Source organism: Microtus pennsylvanicus, chromosome 10, assembly GCF_037038515.1.
Source record: "Microtus pennsylvanicus isolate mMicPen1 chromosome 10, mMicPen1.hap1, whole genome shotgun sequence".
NCBI classification, from domain to species: domain Eukaryota; kingdom Metazoa; phylum Chordata; class Mammalia; order Rodentia; family Cricetidae; genus Microtus; species Microtus pennsylvanicus.
In genome coordinates this window covers 91,269,754-91,290,614 of record NC_134588.1, presented here as the reverse complement: position 1 = coordinate 91,290,614, position 20,861 = coordinate 91,269,754, and the positions used below count along the sequence as shown (strand labels likewise).

The following is a 20,861-nucleotide window of genomic DNA, read 5'->3' as shown; positions in this document are numbered from 1 at the left end:
AAAAATTTTACTAGTTTGTAGTAATTTTGAGACAATCAAGGACAAAATAGTGTGTGAGAGTTATAAGGAATTCAATTTATGCAGAATAAAGGTTTATATTTATTTTTAAATGTTTATATTACTATTTTGATGTTAAACTTGTCTTTTTATAGTCAGGTTTGATGGTGTTTGCCTGTAATTACAGCACTTAGAAGGTAGGATGAAGAGAATCAGGAGTTCAAGGACATCTTCACATAAACAGTGAGTTTGAGACCAGCCTGGGCTACATGAAATGTACTCTCATGTTCTCCCCTAGCCCAAAAATGTCTTCTCCTCTCAAATGAGAATAATTATAAACATTTGGAGATTTTAAGTATTACCTTGCAAGAAAGACACAAACAAAAAAATCCAAATGGATGTGTGTAATCAGAGGTTTTTTTTGTCCGTCTGCCAGTTCCCAAATAACCACTCAGAGTCTTAATATTACTTATAAATGCTTGGCCAATGACTCAGGCTTATTGTTAACTAGCTCTTACATTTAAATTAACCCATTTTTCTCATCTATGCTTTGCCACGTAGTTCTTGACTTGTTAGCTCATGTTTTAAATCTCTTTCTTCCTCAGCAGCTTGTTGGCATCTCCCAGACTCCTTATTTTCCTGCATCTCTGCTTAGATTTACTGCCTCCCTCTATCCTGCCTTTCCATGCACAAAAGCAGCTATATTTATCAACCAATGAGAGCAACACATATTTACAGTATATAGAAAGACATCCCACAGCAGACATCAAATGTTGCAAGTCTCCTCATATATTTTCTTTTTGAAAATGCACAAATCGATAAAATTTCCAAACGTGAGGATAGTACCAGGATATGGCATCTAATATTTATCTTCTAGAGACTTTGAATCCCATGAGTCATCTATCTACAAAGAACTTTCCGCAATAAATAAAAGTTGCCCCTCCAGTGGTCTCCTGCCAGAAAAGGAGGAGCCTGGCAAAGTCTGGGCTATTCCCACCAGGCTCTTCCCATAAAAGAACAAGAGCCACACCTGGACCACACTAGAGACTCTTCAGAGAGAGAAAGAAACTCATCTCCACTCAGCGGGCAACTCTGAGTGTCTGGCCAGGTATGGAGGGGAAGGTAATTGCTGTCAGAGGAAGAAGGAAAGTGGACTCCGGCTCAGGTCTGCTTAAGGATTCAGTGATACAAGGAGTTTAAAGAGGAGGAAGGAGCCTTTGACGAGAACTAGAAAGGAGCTGAGAAAGGGATGGGGGAAAAAGATGGTCTGGATAGAGAGTGACCTTCATCTTGCTTTTTTCTAGATGACCATGACCCAGTTCAGAATCCTGCTGTTTATCATTTTGGCCACCAGAGGGTGCACTGCAGGTGAGTCTTGATGCAGGACCCCAGACTCCTCAAGTCACTTCTAGCGTTAAAGGCAGTCAGCACTAGCCTTAAATACTTTCCAGACCTGGGTCTCTTGAGGGTCAGAGATCACGCTTTTGTTGTTATCATTCCTGTTGTTTGTTGTTTTTGGAGACAGGGTTACTCTGTATAGCCCTGGGCTGTCCTGGACTTGATCTGTAGACCAGGCTGTCCTCAAACTCAGAGATCTTCCTACCTCTGCCTCCCAAATGCTGGGAATAAAGAAGTGGGTCACCACAGTTCATGCCTTTAAAAATAATAATAATAATAATAATAATAATAATAATAATAATAAATATTTTCAATTAAATATGATTGCATTATTTCCCACTCCTTTTCCTCCCTCCAGCCTTTCCCAATTATTGCCCACCCTCAGTCTGTACGAAAATAAATTTTGTTTAGTTGTGGGTTTATGTTCTTTTCCTGGAATGTAAATACAACCTATGCCATTCATCATTGAGATGATGCCTTTGAGATGTAGGCTGGGTGATGATTGCCTCTTGAAGGAATTGGACAGTGGCAGAGAGATTGTTGAGAAAGGCCCTGGTCCTAACTCTATACTGTGTGTAACTCTAGAGGAAATTCTGAAGGAACTGTGTCCCATCCTAGTCACTCCTTATGCTTAGGTCCTTGGCCTTTGAGTTTCAGTGCCAAGGGAAGGGAATGGTATGGTTTTTGACCAGAGAATGTTTACTTCAATTCTGCTCTCTACAAGAACTCAAAATTATTTAAATGTGTAATTCCTCTTCACTGATATTTTGGTATCTTTAAGAAAGAAGGCAAGTCCCTAAACAATGTCATCTTATGTGATCTCCACATGATAATCTATGTCGGCTTGATATTAGACACCAGGGAACTGAGGCTCAGACACAGTGAACACAATCTAAATATGCTTGACTTATGAACACGAAGCTACTTACACCTGAGCAGCTCTGACACCAAAGTTCTCATTTGTTTCCACTCGTCTAGGTTCTCAGAGGACTTTGCAGAGTTGAGGCCAATTTGCAAGGCTTTTGCTTCCAGGCTCTCTTGGTCTTGATTCTGCCCTGTCAGCCTCACTACCCATGCTTCAGGCACGTTAAGGCTTCCTGCGTTTTTTCTATCTGCAAACCTGGACTTCACTTTATTCTTCTTTTTCAGGATTTTGGACACAAACTTCTCCATACCTTCAAATCTCTTGTCTTTATTCCTACTTAGAATTCTTGTTGATTCTCAGAGGGAGGCTTTAGGAAGTTATGGAGTGAGTTTAGGATGAATGACAGGGGAGGCTGGGTGTCCCATGAGAATGAAACTCTGCATCTTCTCCTGTTAAAGAGAACATGGACACCAACAGCCGGGCCAATCCTATGTCTTCTTCTCTGTTCAGAAGCTGCAAGGAAATCAAGCAGGAGGTCACTGGGGCACGAGGTGAGTGATGAACATTTAAAGAGCACACTGTGATCCTAACACTTGGGAGCCTATGGCAGAGGACTGAAGTCTCCAAGTCAACCTGGGGAGACCCTGTCTCAGAAATGCAGACACATAACCCAGCTAGGAAATCAGGCTTTTGTCCCATGGAACAGCTTTTATATATATATATATATATATATAAAATGTTACAAAATGTACATAGTGGATAAAAATTGCACTTAATCAACTTTAAGGGTATTCAGAGTCAAGAATGACTTTCACAAGGGTATGGATCACCACTGTCCATCCCCAGACAGTTTTGTTCCTTTAATAGAAATCCTGTAGCAATAAACTCCCATATTCCCTGTGAGTTGCTGTTCTGTTTCCTACTTCTATGAATCTGTCAATACCTCATATGACTAACCTGCCTCATTTTGTTAGCAATCTTCAAGGCTCATATGTGTTGTAAAATAGTTCATTTATTTTAAAAAGATTTATTATTATTACTGTGTGTAGATAAACATGTCTGTGTGGGATATTGTGTACATGTATGTGTAGGTACATGCAGAGTTCAGAATAGGCCATCTAGTCCGCCGGAACTGGAGTGACGTGCACTTGTACAAATGCCAAGTGTGAGGGATGAGAACCTAACTCAATTCCTCTGCTAGAGCAGTACATGCTCTTAACCACTGAGCCATTTTTCCAGTTCACTTTACTCTTTTTGATCTATTGGATATATAGGAATGTACACAATATATATTTGGCATAGGAGACAGCATAGAATATAATGGGTATTCCTTTTTCTATAGAAAAGTACTTGACTTGTTTCTGTTTTTCAGGTCTTGTGTCCAGAGCTGTAACAAACATGAATGTACATATATGAGTCCCTGCTCCCAGTTCTTTGAGTATATACTGAGTAGAATTACTAAATCCTTTGTAAATACTCTGTTTAACATTAGAAAAACATCCCTGTCAGTTTGGGTAATTCCATGTTCTCCTTCAGTCACAGAAGCATGACTTTCTGAAGTCAGGCAGAACCCACGGACACATGTGGTAGGACTCTCAGGGTATGAGGCATTAGCTGTTGGAGGAGGCTGCTTGTTTGTTTCCTGGCTGCTTAGCCCTGAAATAATCACACAGAAACTGTATTAATTAAAACGCTGTTTGGCCCATTACCTCTAGCTTCTTTTTTTTTTTATTTTTTTTATTTTTTTTTTAACCAGAAAGCAGTGAGTTTATTATACCCCTTACATATATATAGACACATGCTTACAAAGTTAAGTAATTATCAGACTGCAGAATACAAAGACTACCATGGATATAGAAATGAATGAGCTCTTTGTTTCTTATACAAAGTAAAATTGGCATCCCATGGAGGATGAAGCATAACGAAAGTAAAAATTGGAAAAAACTTGGGCTTTAAAAATGAAATTTGGAATTGTAATTTCTAGTGCAAAAAATCTTAACAAGACATTAAGAACACATTCTTCAAAAGATATGGAGTTAAAATAAATGTAGCAACTTTTCTTGGTCTAGTAAATAAAATACCATGGTTAACTTTTTTTTTCCCATAGAAATGCTATTTAGGTAAAACGTATCTTAACAATCCCACACTGTACCATTTATGCCTACATTTTAGCACACATACCTAGTAATTTGTACATACAACATGCATTTTGAAAGAGCAAGAGAAAAATAAGCTGGGAGCTTAAAGCAGGAGAGACAACTGTGGAGTTCAGTGAGAGTTTCCCATTTCAATAGGAGATGGAAATCTTTCCCTTCAAGAGTAGACCAAGGAGACATTACAGATTCCTAACCACACAACAATAGGCACTTAGAGTGCCAAACATTTATGCTGTTTTCTCTCTGAAGCCCAGATATTTTATGCAAAATTTTCATTTGAATTTCAGGCAACATTTCAAAAACACTTTGCTTAAGAAAAAAATCCTAACCCAAAACAATCAGCAACCTGTTCTTCTCATGTACAACAGAATGCAGTGTGAAGCTTCCATCTTCAAGAGCCAGATTCACTGCATCCTGCAGAAGGATTCTCAGTTTTCATCCTGTTCATTCAAATAGGTTGCGGAGTGTATCCTTTCTATGGTCTGCCTCCTCTCTCTGGATTATAACCACCTGGAGGGCAAGGATAATTTCACTCCTGATTGTAACCTGGCATTCCATCCTGGATGGCGGGCATCAGACTGTTTTCTTTTTTTTTTTAATTTTCTTTTTTTTTAATTTATTTATTTATTAAGGATTTCTGCCTCCTCCCCGCAACCGCCTCCCATTTCCCTCCCCCTCCCCCAATCAAGTCACCCTCCCTCATCTGCTCTAAGAGCAATAAGGGTTCCCTGACCTGTGGGAAGCCCAAGGACCGCCCACCTCTATCCAGGTCTCCTAAGGTGTAGCTCTAGCTTCTTATTGGCTAACTGTTAAATATTAATTTAACCCATCTCCATTAATCTGTACTTCACCATGAGATCATTGCCTACCAGCGAAGTTTTGGTATGTCTGTCTCCACTGGAGGCTCCATGGCTGACTCTGCCTCCTTTCTCCCAGCATTCCTTTTAGCTTTTCCCACTTAGCATTGTTCCCCTATAGCTCTGCTATAGGCCCAAAGAAGTTCCTTTGTTAACCAATGATATTCACAGCAAACAGAGGGAAATCCCACATCAATTAACCATGTTTGTAGTTCCTAGAGCCATTCTGTTCCTAGAGCAGAGATGGACAATGAGCCTGAAAACAGGTGGACTGTGGATTGGTTCTCTCTACAGATGGCCTCTATTTCCTTCGCACGGAAAATGGTGCCATCTACCAGACCTTCTGTGACATGACCACTGCTGGTGGTGGATGGACCCTGGTGGCCAGTGTGCACGAGAACAACATGTATGGGAAGTGCACAGTGGGCGATCGCTGGTCCAGTCAGCAAGGCAACAGAAGAGAAAACCCAAAGGGGGATGGCAACTGGGCCAACTACAACACCTTTGGGACTGCAGAGGGGGCCACAAGTGATGACTACAAGGTTGGTACACTCTGTAGTCACTTGGGAAAACATGAGGATGTGAGTGTAGCTCAAGGATGCCATGGAAAGGGTGGGAAAATTGTCCTTCAACATGGGCGAAGAAGTGAAAAGCTTACCTTGAATCCTTCCAAGTAAGTTTTCGGTAAGTAGGAGGTGGTGAAAGCTTGGAAATGGGTCATCTGAGCATGCTGGCCCTCTGTCCACCTGGAGCCTAAGGATATCAGTTCTGCTGGGGACTTTTGCTCAGTGAAATCTCCTGCTCTTGTCAGACTCAGTATTTGTTGCTTTCCAGAACCCTGGCTACTTCGACATCCAGGCTGAGAACCTAGGGATCTGGCATGTACCCAACGATATCCCCTTGAAAAATTGGAGGAACAGATCCCTGTTGCGGTACCGCACTTTTACTGGTTTCTTTCAGCGCATGGGCCATAATCTGTTTGGCCTGTACAAGGTATTTACGATTGCTAACCAAGGCTGCTTTTCATGGGTATGGAGATAGGCAAGTGTTTGAGGTTGGGCATGTGGTATTCTGTGTTCCTCTCATTCTAAACTGTAATGAGCCAAGGAAGGAAAAGGGTAGGAATATGTGGAAAAGAGGGAGAAAGAGAGGAGAAAGATAGAGGAGAGAAGAGAAAAGAAAGGGAGAGGAGGGGAGGGGAAGGGAGAGAGAAGGGAGGGAGAGGGGAAGGAGAGGAGGGGAGAGGAGGACAGAGGAGAGGAGAGGAGAGGAGAGGAGAGGAGAGGAGAGGAGAGGAGAGGAGAGGAGAGGAGAGGAGAGGAGAGGAGAGGAGGACAGAGGAGAGGAGAGGAGAGGAGAGGAGAGGAGAGGAGAGGAGAGGAGAGGAGACGAGAGGAGGACAGAGGAGAGGAGAGGAGAGGAGAGGAGAGGAGAGGAGAGGAGAGGAGAGGAGAGGAGAGGAGAGGAGAGGAGAGGAGAGGAGACGAGAGGAGGACAGAGGAGAGGAGAGGAGAGGAGAGGAGAGGAGAGGAGAGGAGAGGAGAGGAGAGGAGAGGAGACGAGAGGAGGACAGAGGAGAGGAGAGGAGAGGAGAGGAGAGGAGAGGAGAGGAGAGGAGGACAGAGGAGAGGAGAGGAGAGGAGAGGAGAGGAGAGGAGAGGAGAGGAGAGGAGAGGAGGACAGAGGAGAGGAGAGGAGAGGAGAGGAGAGGAGACGAGAGGAGGACAGAGGAGAGGAGAGGAGAGGAGAGGAGAGGAGAGGAGAGGAGAGGAGAGGAGGACAGAGGAGAGGAGAGGAGAGGAGAGGAGAGGAGAGGAGAGGAGAGGAGAGGAGGACAGAGGAGAGAAGAGGAGAGGAGAGGAGAGGAGAGGAGAGGAGAGGAGAGGAGGACAGAGGAGAGGAGGACAGAGGAGAGGAGAGGAGAGGAGAGGAGAGGAGAGGAGAGGAGAGGAGAGGAGAGGAGAGGAGACGAGAGGAGGACAGAGGAGAGGAGAGGAGAGGAGAGGAGAGGAGAGGAGAGGAGAGGAGAGGAGAGGAGAGGAGAGGAGAGGAGAGGAGGACAGAGGAGAGGAGGACAGAGGAGAGGAGAGGAGGACAGAGGAGAGGAGAGGAGAGGAGAGGAGAGGAGAGGAGAGGAGAGGAGAGGAGAGGAGAGGAGAGGAGAGGAGGACAGAGGAGAGGAGAGGAGAGGAGAGGAGAGGAGAGGAGAGGAGAGGAGAGGAGAGGAGAGGAGAGGAGAGGAGGACAGAGGAGAGGAGAGGAGAGGAGAGGAGAGAAGAGAAGAGAAGAGAAGAGAAGAGAAGAGAAGAGAAGAGAAGAGAAGAGAAGAGAAGAGAAGAGAAGAGAAGAGAAGAGAAGAGAAGAGAAGAGAAGAGAAGAGAAGAGAAGAGAAGAGAAGAGGAGCGGTGAAGGATGTCAGAGAGACAAAGACAATGGAAAGGAGTCTTTCTTATCTAACTGGTTTGGGAACAATCTCACTTACCTGGACACATGCAGTGCTACTGGGAGTGCCAGTGCTGCAGTCCTTACCCAGTGACTTCCTTTGTTCCTTGTAGAAGTACCCAGTGAAATACGGAGGAGGGAAGTGTTGGACTGACAATGGTCCAGCATTACCTGTGACCTATGATTTTGGTGATGCACAGAAGACAGCCTCGTATTACTCCCCCGATAGCCAGAGTGAGTATCTAATGTTCATCTGGACCCTCTGAATGTTTGTGTTTTATTACACTTCAGCCAATTGATTGTCCTTGGTCTCTCAACTATCACTAACCCATTTAACAAAATAAAAGAAGCACTGAAGGTCCTGGAACTTGTCTGAAAGTACAGGGCATGAGCAGGAGAGGTAGTATTTGCACTGGGGATACATGGTTCTGGAATCTACTCTTAGCAATCTCATCATCAGTCAGAAGTTTATTTAGGAACAGAACAGGTCCTTGTATACAGGACTGAACAAGAGAAAAAATGTATTTATTTCAGTTGTGAGAGATGACTGCTCTGTTGTTTAATATAAATCCAAATGTGTCATGTACCCTTATAAATGTTAAACTTCTGCTGTATAATTCAAAGAACTTCTTATTTATTTTTGGGATGTAAGACTTTGAAGAAAAGTTAGCAAAGTAAAATATAAACAGGGCCAAAATGAATGCACTTGACTGCTGTGACAAGTCCTTGGAGATATTCAGTAGAGACCTTGCTGTATCAGAAATTTCTCCATTCAAGCTGTGACAGATGAGGACCTTTTCTCAAGGACTGGCTCCTGGGGTCTATGGATGAGAATAGATGAACCTTCCCCAATGGGTCTGATATTTTAGATATTTTAGACTGTATATCCTGAACCTGACACCATAAAATCTGGGCTGACAGTGATTTCTAGCACTTTCCTTGAATGCTGTTTCCTGTCTTTTGTTTTCAGGGGAAGTCACTGCAGGATACGTCCAATTCAGAGTGTTTAATAATGAGGGAGCATCCAATGCCTTGTGTGCCGGGATAAAGGTCACTGGATGTAACACTGAACATGTGAGTCTGTGTAGTGACCAAGAGGCTCATGAATAAGACTGGGGTTGCCTGTGCGTTTTCTGTGTATATTGAGTGTGGGAGTCTTTTGAATTAGTGTGTGTACATGTATGAGAGTGTGACCTTTCCCTATACCTTGCTACATCTCAGGGATCAGAATTTCTGTCTAGATACAGAAATCCTGTGTTGTTGAAAACCATGGTCAACATTACAAACTTCTAATGCACTGTTGCTGTTTGCTTAGCTTTTAGGATGAAGCACTTAGTCACCAGGAATGAGGGTGACACTTGTATTCAGGAAGTTGTGTGCAAGTCATTGGGGGCTGAGATTGTTAGAGAGTTGCTCTCCACCCAGGATTTAGCTTTAAGAGTGAAACAGATACATAGTGAATTCCAGGTCAACCAGAGCTACATAGTAAGACTCTGTCTCAAAAAAGTAGATGCTCTTTTGTGATCCAGCCCTCATCAATATAACACTATGAGAAAAGGAGCATGAGCTCCTGGCAGGTGATCCTGAAGATCTCAGTGTCCATTTATTCCTTAATCACTAACTTGTACTTCACCTGGTCAAGATGAGGCAGCTTCTTGTCAAAGTGGACCTTGGGACTGTGATGTGGAATGATGATATGGAAGAGAGCATGTTGTATTGAAGGAGTAGCGAACTGTTTTTAATTTGTGGATGTAAGATGTGGTAAAATACAGGAAGATGTCGTTTTAGAAATGTTAATATGGACTAGATCAGGAAACAACTTTTGCATCACACCAGTGGTGTCTGGACTGTATGTCATGAGGACCACTGCAATGTTTTAACAGGCACATGAGATTAATGTGAGCATTCTTTTTTTTCAAAGATGACAGTGGTGTGACACCTAGAGGTTACAGATTTTAATGAAGAAAAGACTAAGCATAAGGAAATAAGTATTTAAATGGTTTCCATGGTCCAAATGAAGCCTGATGAACTGTGATAGGAATCTGGGGGAAGAGGAAACACTAGTGGGTTCCAAAGATTTTAAATTTATTAATAGTTGAATACAGAGAATGGAAATAGAAGACATTTTGAATAGTTTCACTGTTTTCATTTGAGTAGGTGAATATCAAATAGTGCGCCAAGATGTCTGCATGCTGAATATATTTGGGATCAAGGAAAGATTTATAGACATGATTCTGAAATTTTTAAACATTTGTTTGACTTTATTTGTATGTGAGCACATGTGTATTCGAGTTATTGCAGAAATCAAAAGGAGATATTGACTCCCCGGGAATTGGAGCTAAAGTCTTTTGATTGGGCACTGGGATCTGATGTCGAAGATGGAATCTGAAGTTTGCTTCTTTGATAGAGGCACAAGATGTCTTTACCTTGGGGCCATCACTCCAGCTCCCATGTTACTAGCTTCTTTGGGTGGTATTGTATTTTGTCTTATTTCAGGTGTGTTTATTTAATTTGATATGTATGAGTGGTTTGCCTATACATAAGTGAAGTATGAACTCAAAAAGGCATAAAAACTGACTTATTAAGGAGTACAATGAGAAGGACAAACTCACAGATAGAGTAAGGCTGAAGCCACCTCTGATCCAATGTACCTCTCTATTGCTTGAGTCTCTGACTATGCCAAGTTCGAGCCAAAGCAAGAGAGTGAGCATGCTTTCCTCTCAAGCTTATTGGTCATCAACTAGCACACAAGGCCATGCCCTAAGGCAGGCACCCCAAAGCGATTGACAGAATGAATTCTCACAACAGTTCCCCATTTTATCTAAATAAGAAGCTTCTAAGCCTAATACAAAGGGTAGGACAATTGGTACCTCTGAGAGTTTGACAGCTGTTTGCCTAGTTTTTGTACAGCCTCGATGGTCAGAAACTGGTTTTTTTTAATAATGCCTTATAATATTCTTCCCACAAACATGAGTTGGTTTATGGTCTGTTTCAAAGATGTAAAGGATAATAATCTGGGTATTCCATTGCCGCAATATATCATGACCCTATAGAACCACTACTACATTAGCCACAGATGGCCTCAGCCTTCCTCTCTGTCCTTCTGGCCCTGTATATTCAACCCATCTCATGTTTTGTTTTACCTGAGATAGGGTTCCAATCCCAACAAATTGAACATCTACCTGAGGAGGTCAATTCAGATGCCAAGATTATGGAGTATTATAGTCACATCCTCACCTGTGTCTAGTAATCCCTCAATTACAATGTTATTTATTTGTACTTTTAGCTTTGATCTTTGGTCATTTATAGAAGTCTGCCAAAGTATACATGTTCTAATTACTCCTGAAATTTTGGGGGGTTTTTTTTGTTTTTTTTTTTTTTGAGACAGGGTTTCTCTGTGGTTTTGGAGCCTGTCCTGGAACTAGCTCTTGTAGACCAGGCTGGTCTCGAACTCACAGAGATCTGCCTGCCTCTGCCTCCCGAGTGCTGGGATTAAAGGTGTGCGCCACCACCGCCCGGCTACTTCTGAAATTTTTGATTCATCCTCCAAAACTATTCTATCATCCAGCAAGCATTATGTTTTTTTTACAATAGACCCTGAATTTTCTAATTATTCTGGGGAAGATTGTTCTCCACACTGACTGGGAATGACTAGACCACATTTGATTTGGGGGCCTGTAAGAGGTCCCCCAAGAAGCTTCCTGATAGTGAAGAGTTACCTTGTTTGTCTCTTGTTGATCTACATTTGTTGGCCCAATGTTCACCTTTACCACAGTTTCTGCATAATCAAGAAGGTTGGGGCCTTCTACTTGGGTCATTCCTAGAAGAAACATTATTTCTAGGAATTCCCTGTCTTTAGTTTCTTCTCAAATGGCCTATTTTACCACAGTTTTAAAAATTGGCATTTATGTGTCTTCAGGCCTTTGGAAAATGCCTCTCTTGCCCAGGTCTCATTATTATAGTCAAGAGACTCACCATTGGCTATATGTTAAATCCACTCATCTATAGATACTGATCCGATCTTTAAAGGCTTTCAAAAGCCAGAGATTCTATTAGTACTTATCTAGCTTCTTGATCCGATACCCCTATATGAACAGTTTTAGTCCATCTCTGTAAAATGTCACCGAAGAGTTCTTGTGGGCCTAGTATAACTTTAGTATACAACTCAATTCTTTTCCTACTTCTTGAATCCTGTCCCAAGCATTTGGGGCTGCTGTATGGCATAGAGACACAACATGCTTATTGTTAGTAGCTTGACTATTTATATCAGCATAATGGCCCTCACCAAGAATTTGATCTTGGGAAACCTCATATTCTCTGATTTTACCTTGATGTTCAGGGGCCTTAGCTTCCTTTCTTTAATAGCTCCTCCATTGTAACTGAGGACCATATTATAAAACTGCTAAGGCTAGTTGAAGCCAATCACATAATTTCTTGAAGACCGTGTATTTAATAACTGCCTCACTGAATGTGTACCATAAGAAACTATTGCCTCCTTAAAATCTTTTAAATCTTTCATATGTATATCTTCCCATTTACACTCTGTATATCCTTCTGGATAGTTAATGTTTGCTGCCTTTTCAGAATTGTAACAGGATAGATTATATCAGGTGAAGTTACAAGTCTTGGCAAGTCATCTCTGAGTCTGTGAGATACTGCTCATATTAAGTCCCCTCTAATCTCTTTTGTCTGAGCATCAATGCTCTTTTGATCAGTTTTAACAAGTTCTTCTAAACATCAAAATCTATTTTTCACTTCTTTCTGTAAGGATTGAACTTCCTGAACAGAGAACGATTCCAATGAATTTATTAGATCACTCAGCTTCTTGTTTTCATCATTCACATATGATTCTAAGGATTTAGTTTTATCCATCAATCATAACTTTTATCCTTAGAGATTATCTGGAAGGCTTGAAAATTGCCCTCCGAAAGCAATGTTCTATCTGCTAACATTCCATAGCCATTTGACATAAATGAATCTTTTCTGCCACTGAACATTTCCATGTGTTATGGAATAAATTTTGCCTGCTAATTTATCATTCATGGAATGAATCCTTTTGGTAATTTCTCAGTGTCAGTTTGTAAAGTCTATAACATTTCAGTAAGTTTTTCATTCCTGGAAATTTTATTAAACCATATCTTAAGGATGTAACATGAATTTCCAGACTATAGCAACTATGGTTAAGAATGTATACATCCCAGATGCATCCTAAATCTTTTCTAAAATTCCATATATAGTAGAAATGAAAAGGTTTTTAAATTTTTGGATGCTGACATCATCCACAATTGATGTAGAAAAATTATTTATTTATCAATCTAATATTTAGTTATCAAATAATTTACCTCCATTAAAATCCTCGAAAAACTGTGGTAGGTGTAATAATCTTGATTGATCAGCAGGTGGAGCCAGTGTTCAGGTGGCAGGTTCAGGTGGCTACTGAGATTTTTATGGTGTAATAAGGATGTTGGCCAGCAGGTGTTGCCATTGTAACACTAAGGTTCTGGAGCACAACATGAATAACCTGTGAGACCTAGCATAGCTGAAAGGAATTATATCTAACAAAATTGGTTAGATTTGGTTAGAACCTGATTAGGAGGTGGGGTACATGCCAAGGGAAGATGGCAGGCATGTGGAGCAACCAGAGATCACTCCTAATAACCAGATCAATCACTGGCGGGAAGTGCCTATCCTGTAGTCTTAGAGGGATTGATTGATTACACACAGGAAACCCAGAGCACTAATTTAAAACTCAGTGTTTACCAAGCATGGTGGGTCACACCTTTAATTCCAGCACTAGGGAGGCAATGGCAGGTCAATCTCTGTGAGTGCAAGGCCAGCATGGTCTACAAGGCGAGTTCCAGGACAGCCAAAGATACACACAGAAACCCTGTCCCAAAAGACAAAAACAAATACAAATAAAACCCGGTGTTCAATGCGAAGCTTGTGGAGGGGCATAAACACGCTCCAGAGCAGGCCTGCTTGGCTGAGGGATTGGCTGGACGCAGGCCCTGCCCCTACAGGGCGGGATGGTCTGAGGCTGTGGAGAAAGCACTTGGGCTTGGGCATGGGACAGGCCTGACTGTGACTGCATGACTATTCCCTGACCAGACCTAGTGTCTTTGGGATTGGGTTGGAGACAGCCTCAGTCCACAAAACAGCAAGATCATGTGCAGAACAGGTCAGGTCAGACAGAAGCACAAGGAAGATCAGAAATATTGAGCTGTTGCAACAGTCACAGGGTTCAGCGTGGAGGAGAGGGGAGACTGTGGTAGCTAATGTGACTAATACATGTGCCTACGGCACTGTGCATGGTGAGATCAGCTCCAGATGTGAAAGGGCATGCAGCCTAACTGATGGCTTTCTGTAGGACCCTATGCTTAATCAGAGAAGACCTCCACCATGTCCAGGTGGCAGCTAACGGATGTCTGCAGACTCTGGGTCCCATGGAACAAGGATGCCACGCAGACTAGCCATGGGTTTCAATTCACCTTTGTGAAGCATGAAATCATAAAGGCTTAAAAACCGATTTATTGGGGAATGCAATGAGAAGGACAAACTCACAGATACAGAGTAAGGCTGAAGTCACCTCTGATCCCGTGCCATCTCTCTGCCACTTGGGTCTCCAAACACACTCAGTACCATGCCACACACCAACCAGAGCAAGAGAGCAAGCTTGCTTTGGTCATGATGTTTCCTCACAGCAATAGTAACGCTTGATGATTTCTGAGATTTTAACCCATGGTCATTTGGCACTGTTGCTTTTAAATTCATAGTGGAGCAGGAAAGACATATCAGAGCAATATGACTCACTTCTTAGTTACAAGAAGTCAAGAACGACCAGGGAAGGTCAGAGAAAAATTTACCTTTCAAAATGTGCCATTCACACCTTCAGTGATTTATTTCCTCTAACCAGACACCCCCTTCCATACCACCACCACTTCCCAATAGTCAGTTCAAAATGGTGACTCTGTTAGTGATTAACTAACTGATGAAGGCAGGGTCCTCAAATTTAGTCCCTTTCCAAAGTTCTGCCTCTGAATATTACTTATGTGGGGATCGGGTGTTCAGTATCTAACACCTTTTTTTGATAGGGAACTTTATATCCAAAACATAACACCTCTCATTGCTACTTCCTTCCCCTGTTTTTCAGCACTGCATTGGTGGAGGAGGATACTTCCCAGAAAGGGACCCCGTGCAGTGTGGCGACTTCTCTTCATTTGATTGGAGTGGATATGGAACTCACACTGGGAGCAGCAATAGTCGGACGATAACTGAAGCAGCCGTGCTTCTGTTCTACCGTTGAGAACCTTGTGGTGTGGGACCCAGAATTCTTCTCTAATCTGTGGACTCACATGCATGGAGAAAAACCTATCGAGTTACTAGAATGCTAATGACACAGGAAGGAGAATAAATCATGTTCATTGCAGACATTGGTGTCTTTGTGAATTCTTTTTGTGTAGGAATCGGAGATTTCAAAAGGGTTTCTGCTGTCCTGTTTGATTCTCTTGGCATTTTATTCAGGGTGGGAATTCTGATACAGCAATACTCTTTTTATCCATTCTCTCATATATTGCATCCTGACAGCAGCCTTCCCTTTCTCCTCTCCTCCCAGCCCCTCCCTTACTCTGCAGTCCCCCAGACCCACTCCTACATTTCCCTTCTGAAAAGCATAGGCTTCCCAAGGCCATCGACCAAACATGGCATAACAAGTTACAATAAGACCAGGCACATCCCCCCATATTAAGATTGGATGAGGCAACCCAGGAGCAGGAAAATGCTATGCAATATCCCTTTACACAGTGTAAAGATACTGTGATTGGTTTAATAAAAATCTAAATGGCCGAGTGAAGAAACATATATAGTGCAATAAAAACAATTAAAAAACTAAAGTAATATATATATATATACATACATACACACACAATAGCTAAGCAGGTGGTATAGTACAGAAAGAGCTCTGAGAAGAAGAAAGGCTGAGTAACAGCTGGACATAAAGGAAGTCAGTCATGAAGGAGGAGAAACAAAAGTCATGAGACATGCAACAGTGTGAAAATTAATAGAAATGGGTGATGGGGAAACTCTATCATCCAATCACATCTAGTTAGGGTGTGGCTACCTGGGGCCCAGAAAGAAAAACTGGGAGGACCCAGATGTGCTCCCTCTCTGCACAGTGCCTGCCAGACAGATAGGATGTCGGACTTTCACTCTTGTAGCGTGAGTTTCCCCTTTTTAACCATTAAAATATAACTGTTATTCTTGAGTTGGCCTGATTATTCATCGTACAGACCTAATTCGCAACAAGTGGGTTAACTTAAGTTATAAAACTTAGAGAGTAACAAGCCTAAGCTAAGGTCAAACTTTTATCATCAATAAGAAGTCTTTGTGTCATTTTTTAAAGTTAACAGCACAAAGAAAAATCTGTTTAAATAATGGCATCCAACATGGGGAAACATATCCATGTAGGACCTGAGAAAGTTTTTTCATTAAAAAAAATGTCTCCACACACACTCACACACACACAAAAAAAAAAAAACCAGAGCAAGCACAGCTTCCTAGTGGCACAGACTCTCATTATTTGGGCTGCCTTGTGTCTCCCAGCAGCTACCTGTGGGCTTTAACCATCAGCACACCATGAGCTAAGCTGTATGGTGGTTTTAAGATTTGACTCATGAGGCCACAGAATGATGCAGGTGCCTAGTAAAGCAAAGTCCAGACAGAAAAATAAAATATAGACACCAGTAGAAAAAAAACATATTGTGAAAATTTAAAAAAAATCCTTTAAAGAGAGAAGTAAAATAAATAAATAAGCCATGTAAGAAGGGGAAATATTATAAGGACTTTGAACCTTATGTGGTGCATTGCTAATTTTGAATTTTTTCAATGTTAATGAACAGACAACAGCTGCTGAGAGACATTGGATCATGGAGAGTACTGCTGAATTAAACCAACCTATATAGTTTAGAAATGCCTTAACTTTAAAATGGAAGTTAAAATATGTCTTACATTAGGGAAAGAGATTATGCTTTTGTTTCCATAGGACACAAAAGATTGTGAATTCCTTCCTGATGTGGGAGTGTCATATATCAATCTGTTGATTTCATTGTTTAAGCAATAAAGAAACTGCTAGGCCCATTTGATAGGCCCACCCTTAGGTGGGTGGAGTAAACAGAAGGGGAGGCTGGGAGGAAGAGGAAGTGAGGTCAGACTCCACAGCTCTCCTCTCCGGAGCAGACGCAGGAGAGACGCCATGCTACCCGCTCCAGGGAAGACGCACACCATGCCCCAGCTCCGACCCAAGATGGACTTAGGCTAGAATCTTCCCGGTAAGCGCACCTAGGGGCGCTACACAGATGATTAGAAATGGGCCAGAGCAGTGTTTAAAAGAATACAGTGTCCGTGTAATTATTTGGGGCATAAGCTAGCCGAGCCGGTCAGGCGGCTGGGGTGTTTGGGGACGCAACCCTGCCGCCGCTCCATATTACTACAGATGGCGCCCCACGTGATGGACTAAACCCACTTACAAAACTTGAGAAGGCTTAAAAATAATGGAGAGAGAGTTTAACACAGATTTTTGCTGTTTGTTGGTGGTGTGCTGTAGAGAGATTTCCTGATTCGGCAACAGCAGCAGAAAAAACGCTGTGTCGTTTCAAAGCGTGGCTTCCTGGGGCTGTGCCGCCAGTGCAAACTCTGGCTGTACGTTTGTGTTTCCGCTTGGGATCGGAAGGAGAGTGCTCTGAGACCTTGATGATGATTCAGAGCTCCCCGCCTGCTCCTGGGCAGAAAGCAGAATCAGGCTTAGGCAGGCGGAAGAGCATGGCGGATTCCTGCCGCCATACAGAGACGTGTTTTCAGACTGCGCAGTGCTCTGCGTGTCAGATTTGGATGTTACTTGGATGAAAAGAATTTCTGTGCTGCACGCTCAGTCTCAGAATTAAAGTGCTGAGTGCCGATCCTACCTGGTAGCCCCAAGAGGCTTCCTGACTCGGCTTCAGCTGCAAATCCCTGCAGCTCATTAAGAGGTCCTGCCACGAAACACTTAAATAGTGTTGACGAAAAGCTGAACGCATGCTTTTCGGTTTTCAACCTTAGCAGGAAAAAAGCTGCGCCGTTTAAAAATGCCAGCTTTCTGGGCCATCCTGCCAGGGCAAACTCTGACTGTTTGAGGCAGGAGGGCTGGCTACCGAGAGAGGACTTGAGTGTTGTCTGTTGTAGCTCTCTGGCTGGCAGGGACTTGAAACGCCAGTTGTGGCTATAAACATGGCTACAGCCAGAACCTCAGCCATGAGGCTGGAAGGCTAAGGATCCAGCCGTCAAAGCCACGCCTTTAGTCCTACTGATATTGCTTGGTAAATTAAAGGCTCTTGTGGTCAGAAAAAGAGATATACAGTAAAGAGAGATTCAAAGACAGAGAAAATTTCTGAACGATTTACAGCGTGTTAAAAATATATGCAGACTAAAAGTTAAAATTCTTAAAGTAAAACTCTGTGACTTCAAGGCATGGTAGCACACGCCTTTAATCCCAGTGCCTAGAAGGCAGAGACGAACAGATCTCTGTGAGTTCAAGGTGTAGTAGCAAACACCTTTAATCCCAATGCCTGGGAGGCAGAGACAGGCGGATCTCTGAGAGTTCAAAGACAGCCTGGTCTACAGACCTACGCTCAAAAAGCAAAAAGTTAATCTAGGAATGTCACAGCTTAGATTCTTAAGCGCCTAGTGATTTAAAGGCGCAAATCAAAAGTGCTCCTGGATAGTAAAAAATTGTAGATTCACAATAGGACAGATTCAGACCACTAAATGAGTCACACTGGTGGATGAATGTACGTAGGCGTGGGAGAGAGAAGAAAAAGAATACAGAGAATAAAGTTAATGGTTTAAAAAGAAAAAAGTAAAAGTAAAGTCTTTAAAGAGACAGTACAGATAGTTATAGATATAAATAAAAATAAACTACGTAAAGATGGGAAATTCACAGAGAGTCTGGATTATGTACATTGTGTTTTCTGTAAAATTTTTAACTGTGAAGGAGCTAAGTACAGAGAGACATTTCATTACATGGGCTGCCAAGCTAAACCAGAATGGATATAAGGGTATTACGATTTCAGAATTTGGGTCTAAGGATATGATGCTTTGGAGAGAGTCTTCTTTTGTTTTCACAGAGGATGAGACTCTATGGATTTCTTCTATTCCGATTTGGTATGATGGACCACGTCCTCCTGAAGGGTTGCTGTGAACATCTTCAGAAAATTGCTTTGCTCAACTGCCAACTGAGATAAACCTGGCACACAGGTTACACCCTAAATAATCTGATTAACGACGCCCCCATTCAGCAGGAAGCAGTTTGGAGAGAAAAAACTGCGCCCATGTTCCCAAATATGGTTTATAAACGTTCTTTTACATTTAAAGGGGGATATGATATAGGTATGAATAATTTGCATTAGTATAGATTTTGCTTTATTTATAGAGATTTAAGGTCAATTTTGTTATATGTATAAATGTTTCTGATGTAACTTTTACTTGATAACTGTTTTGTTATATGTAATTTTGCTATGTTAAGGTTAAAGCCTTCCTTTTTTTTTTTGTTTAAACAGAAAAAGGGGAAGTGATGTGGGAGTGTCATATATCAATCTGTTGATTTCATTGTTTAAGCAATAAAGAAACTGCTAGGCCCATTTGATAGGCCCACCCTTAGGTGGGTGGAGTAAACAGAAGGGGAGGCTGGGAGGAAGAGGAAGTGAGGTCAGACTCCACAGCTCTCCTCTCCGGAGCAGACGCAGGAGAGACGCCATGCTACCCGCTCCAGGGAAGACGCACACCATGCCCCAGCTCCGACCCAGGATGGACTTAGGCTAGAATCTTCCCGGTAAGCGCACCTAGGGGCGCTACACAGATGATTAGAAATGGGCCAGAGCAGTGTTTAAAAGAATACAGTGTCCGTGTAATTATTTGGGGCATAAGCTAGCCGAGCCGGACAGGCGGCTGGGGTGTTTGGGGACGCAACCCTGCCGCCGCTCCATATTACTACACCTTCCAGGTTAATAGAAATCATATTTGACCAGGGGAAGACTACCGAGTATCTTGGCTACAGACGTGAGAGAGGAAGCCAAGAAAGACTACAGGACAGGTGATGTGTAAGCTGATCACTCTGCATGGGAACTCTCAGAGATGAGATGAGACATGATAAATCTTGTTAGCTACAGAGACCTCATGACTTATTATTACATGCTATCCTTTTATATACAATGGATGGAGACTTGTATTACACTTTGGTTATACAGTCCAGTTGTCTTATAAAGTTGACAGATCCCTCTTACCTTCTCAAATATAGAATAAAGAAAATCATTTTTAACTGATTTGTGCACACCACACATTCCAGACTTGTGTTAATGCAGATATGCAAGTTACCTTTAAAAATGTGTGTGTTTTCAGAACGAGGACACCAGACACCAATGAAAACGGGTGGCTCAGGTGATCCAGCCTCTCAGGATGCCTCTGTTGTGGTTTCCTCAGAGTTCTACATCCAGAACAGCTTCAAGGCTGCTGGCTGAGAAAGTCCAGCCTCACTGACTACTTCAACCAGACTTCAGATAAGCCCTACATTTTCCCATCACACCGAGACTAGACAACAGCTAGCTCTCCCAGTTTTTGTCCATTATCCCAATTTTCAAAAGGTCCCCTAGAGATGCCATTGCTCCCAAACAACATAAGGAAGTCGAGAGAACATGACATCCACACTCCTAAGAGGTGAGGTGGGTGATTTTTGGTCACTCAGTGGGTTATAGATATTTGTCATCATTTAGGGAGTTGGCTACAAGTTGTTATTGGTAATGATCAGGAAAAAAACTGAACAAAGGAGATTAGATTCAGGGATTACATTCTGAAAAGAAAAAAAAAGGTGGATATAGAAATGACAGGATAAACCGATAGAATTATCAAATTATTGAATCTACTTTTCAGCTGAAAAATTATTGAATCTACTTTTCAGTCTCAAATATTTCACAGTGGTATGGATTTTTTGTATACTGATACAACTTCAAGGTTATTTTTGGTATACTGTACATAAGTATCTACTCTTGTTTAATGTATTGTACCTATGCAGCTCATTATAAATGTAATGTAAAGTTTTTGTCCTTGAAAACTATTTAGGAAAAT

General features: G+C 42.1%; 1 protein-coding gene across 1 annotated transcript; it reads left to right on the top strand.

Moving 5' to 3' along the window:
* Window positions 1-1,307: 1,307 nt before the first annotated feature.
* Window positions 1,308-15,018, top strand: LOC142858362 (intelectin-1a-like). The gene is made up of 7 exons (XM_075987548.1): window positions 1,308-1,365; window positions 2,719-2,811; window positions 5,568-5,815; window positions 6,108-6,266; window positions 7,829-7,949; window positions 8,686-8,789; window positions 14,866-15,018. The coding sequence occupies exons 1-7, from the start codon at window positions 1,308-1,310 to the stop codon at window positions 15,016-15,018; spliced, it is 936 nt and encodes a 311-aa protein (XP_075843663.1).
* Window positions 15,019-20,861: the final 5,843 nt, after the last annotated feature.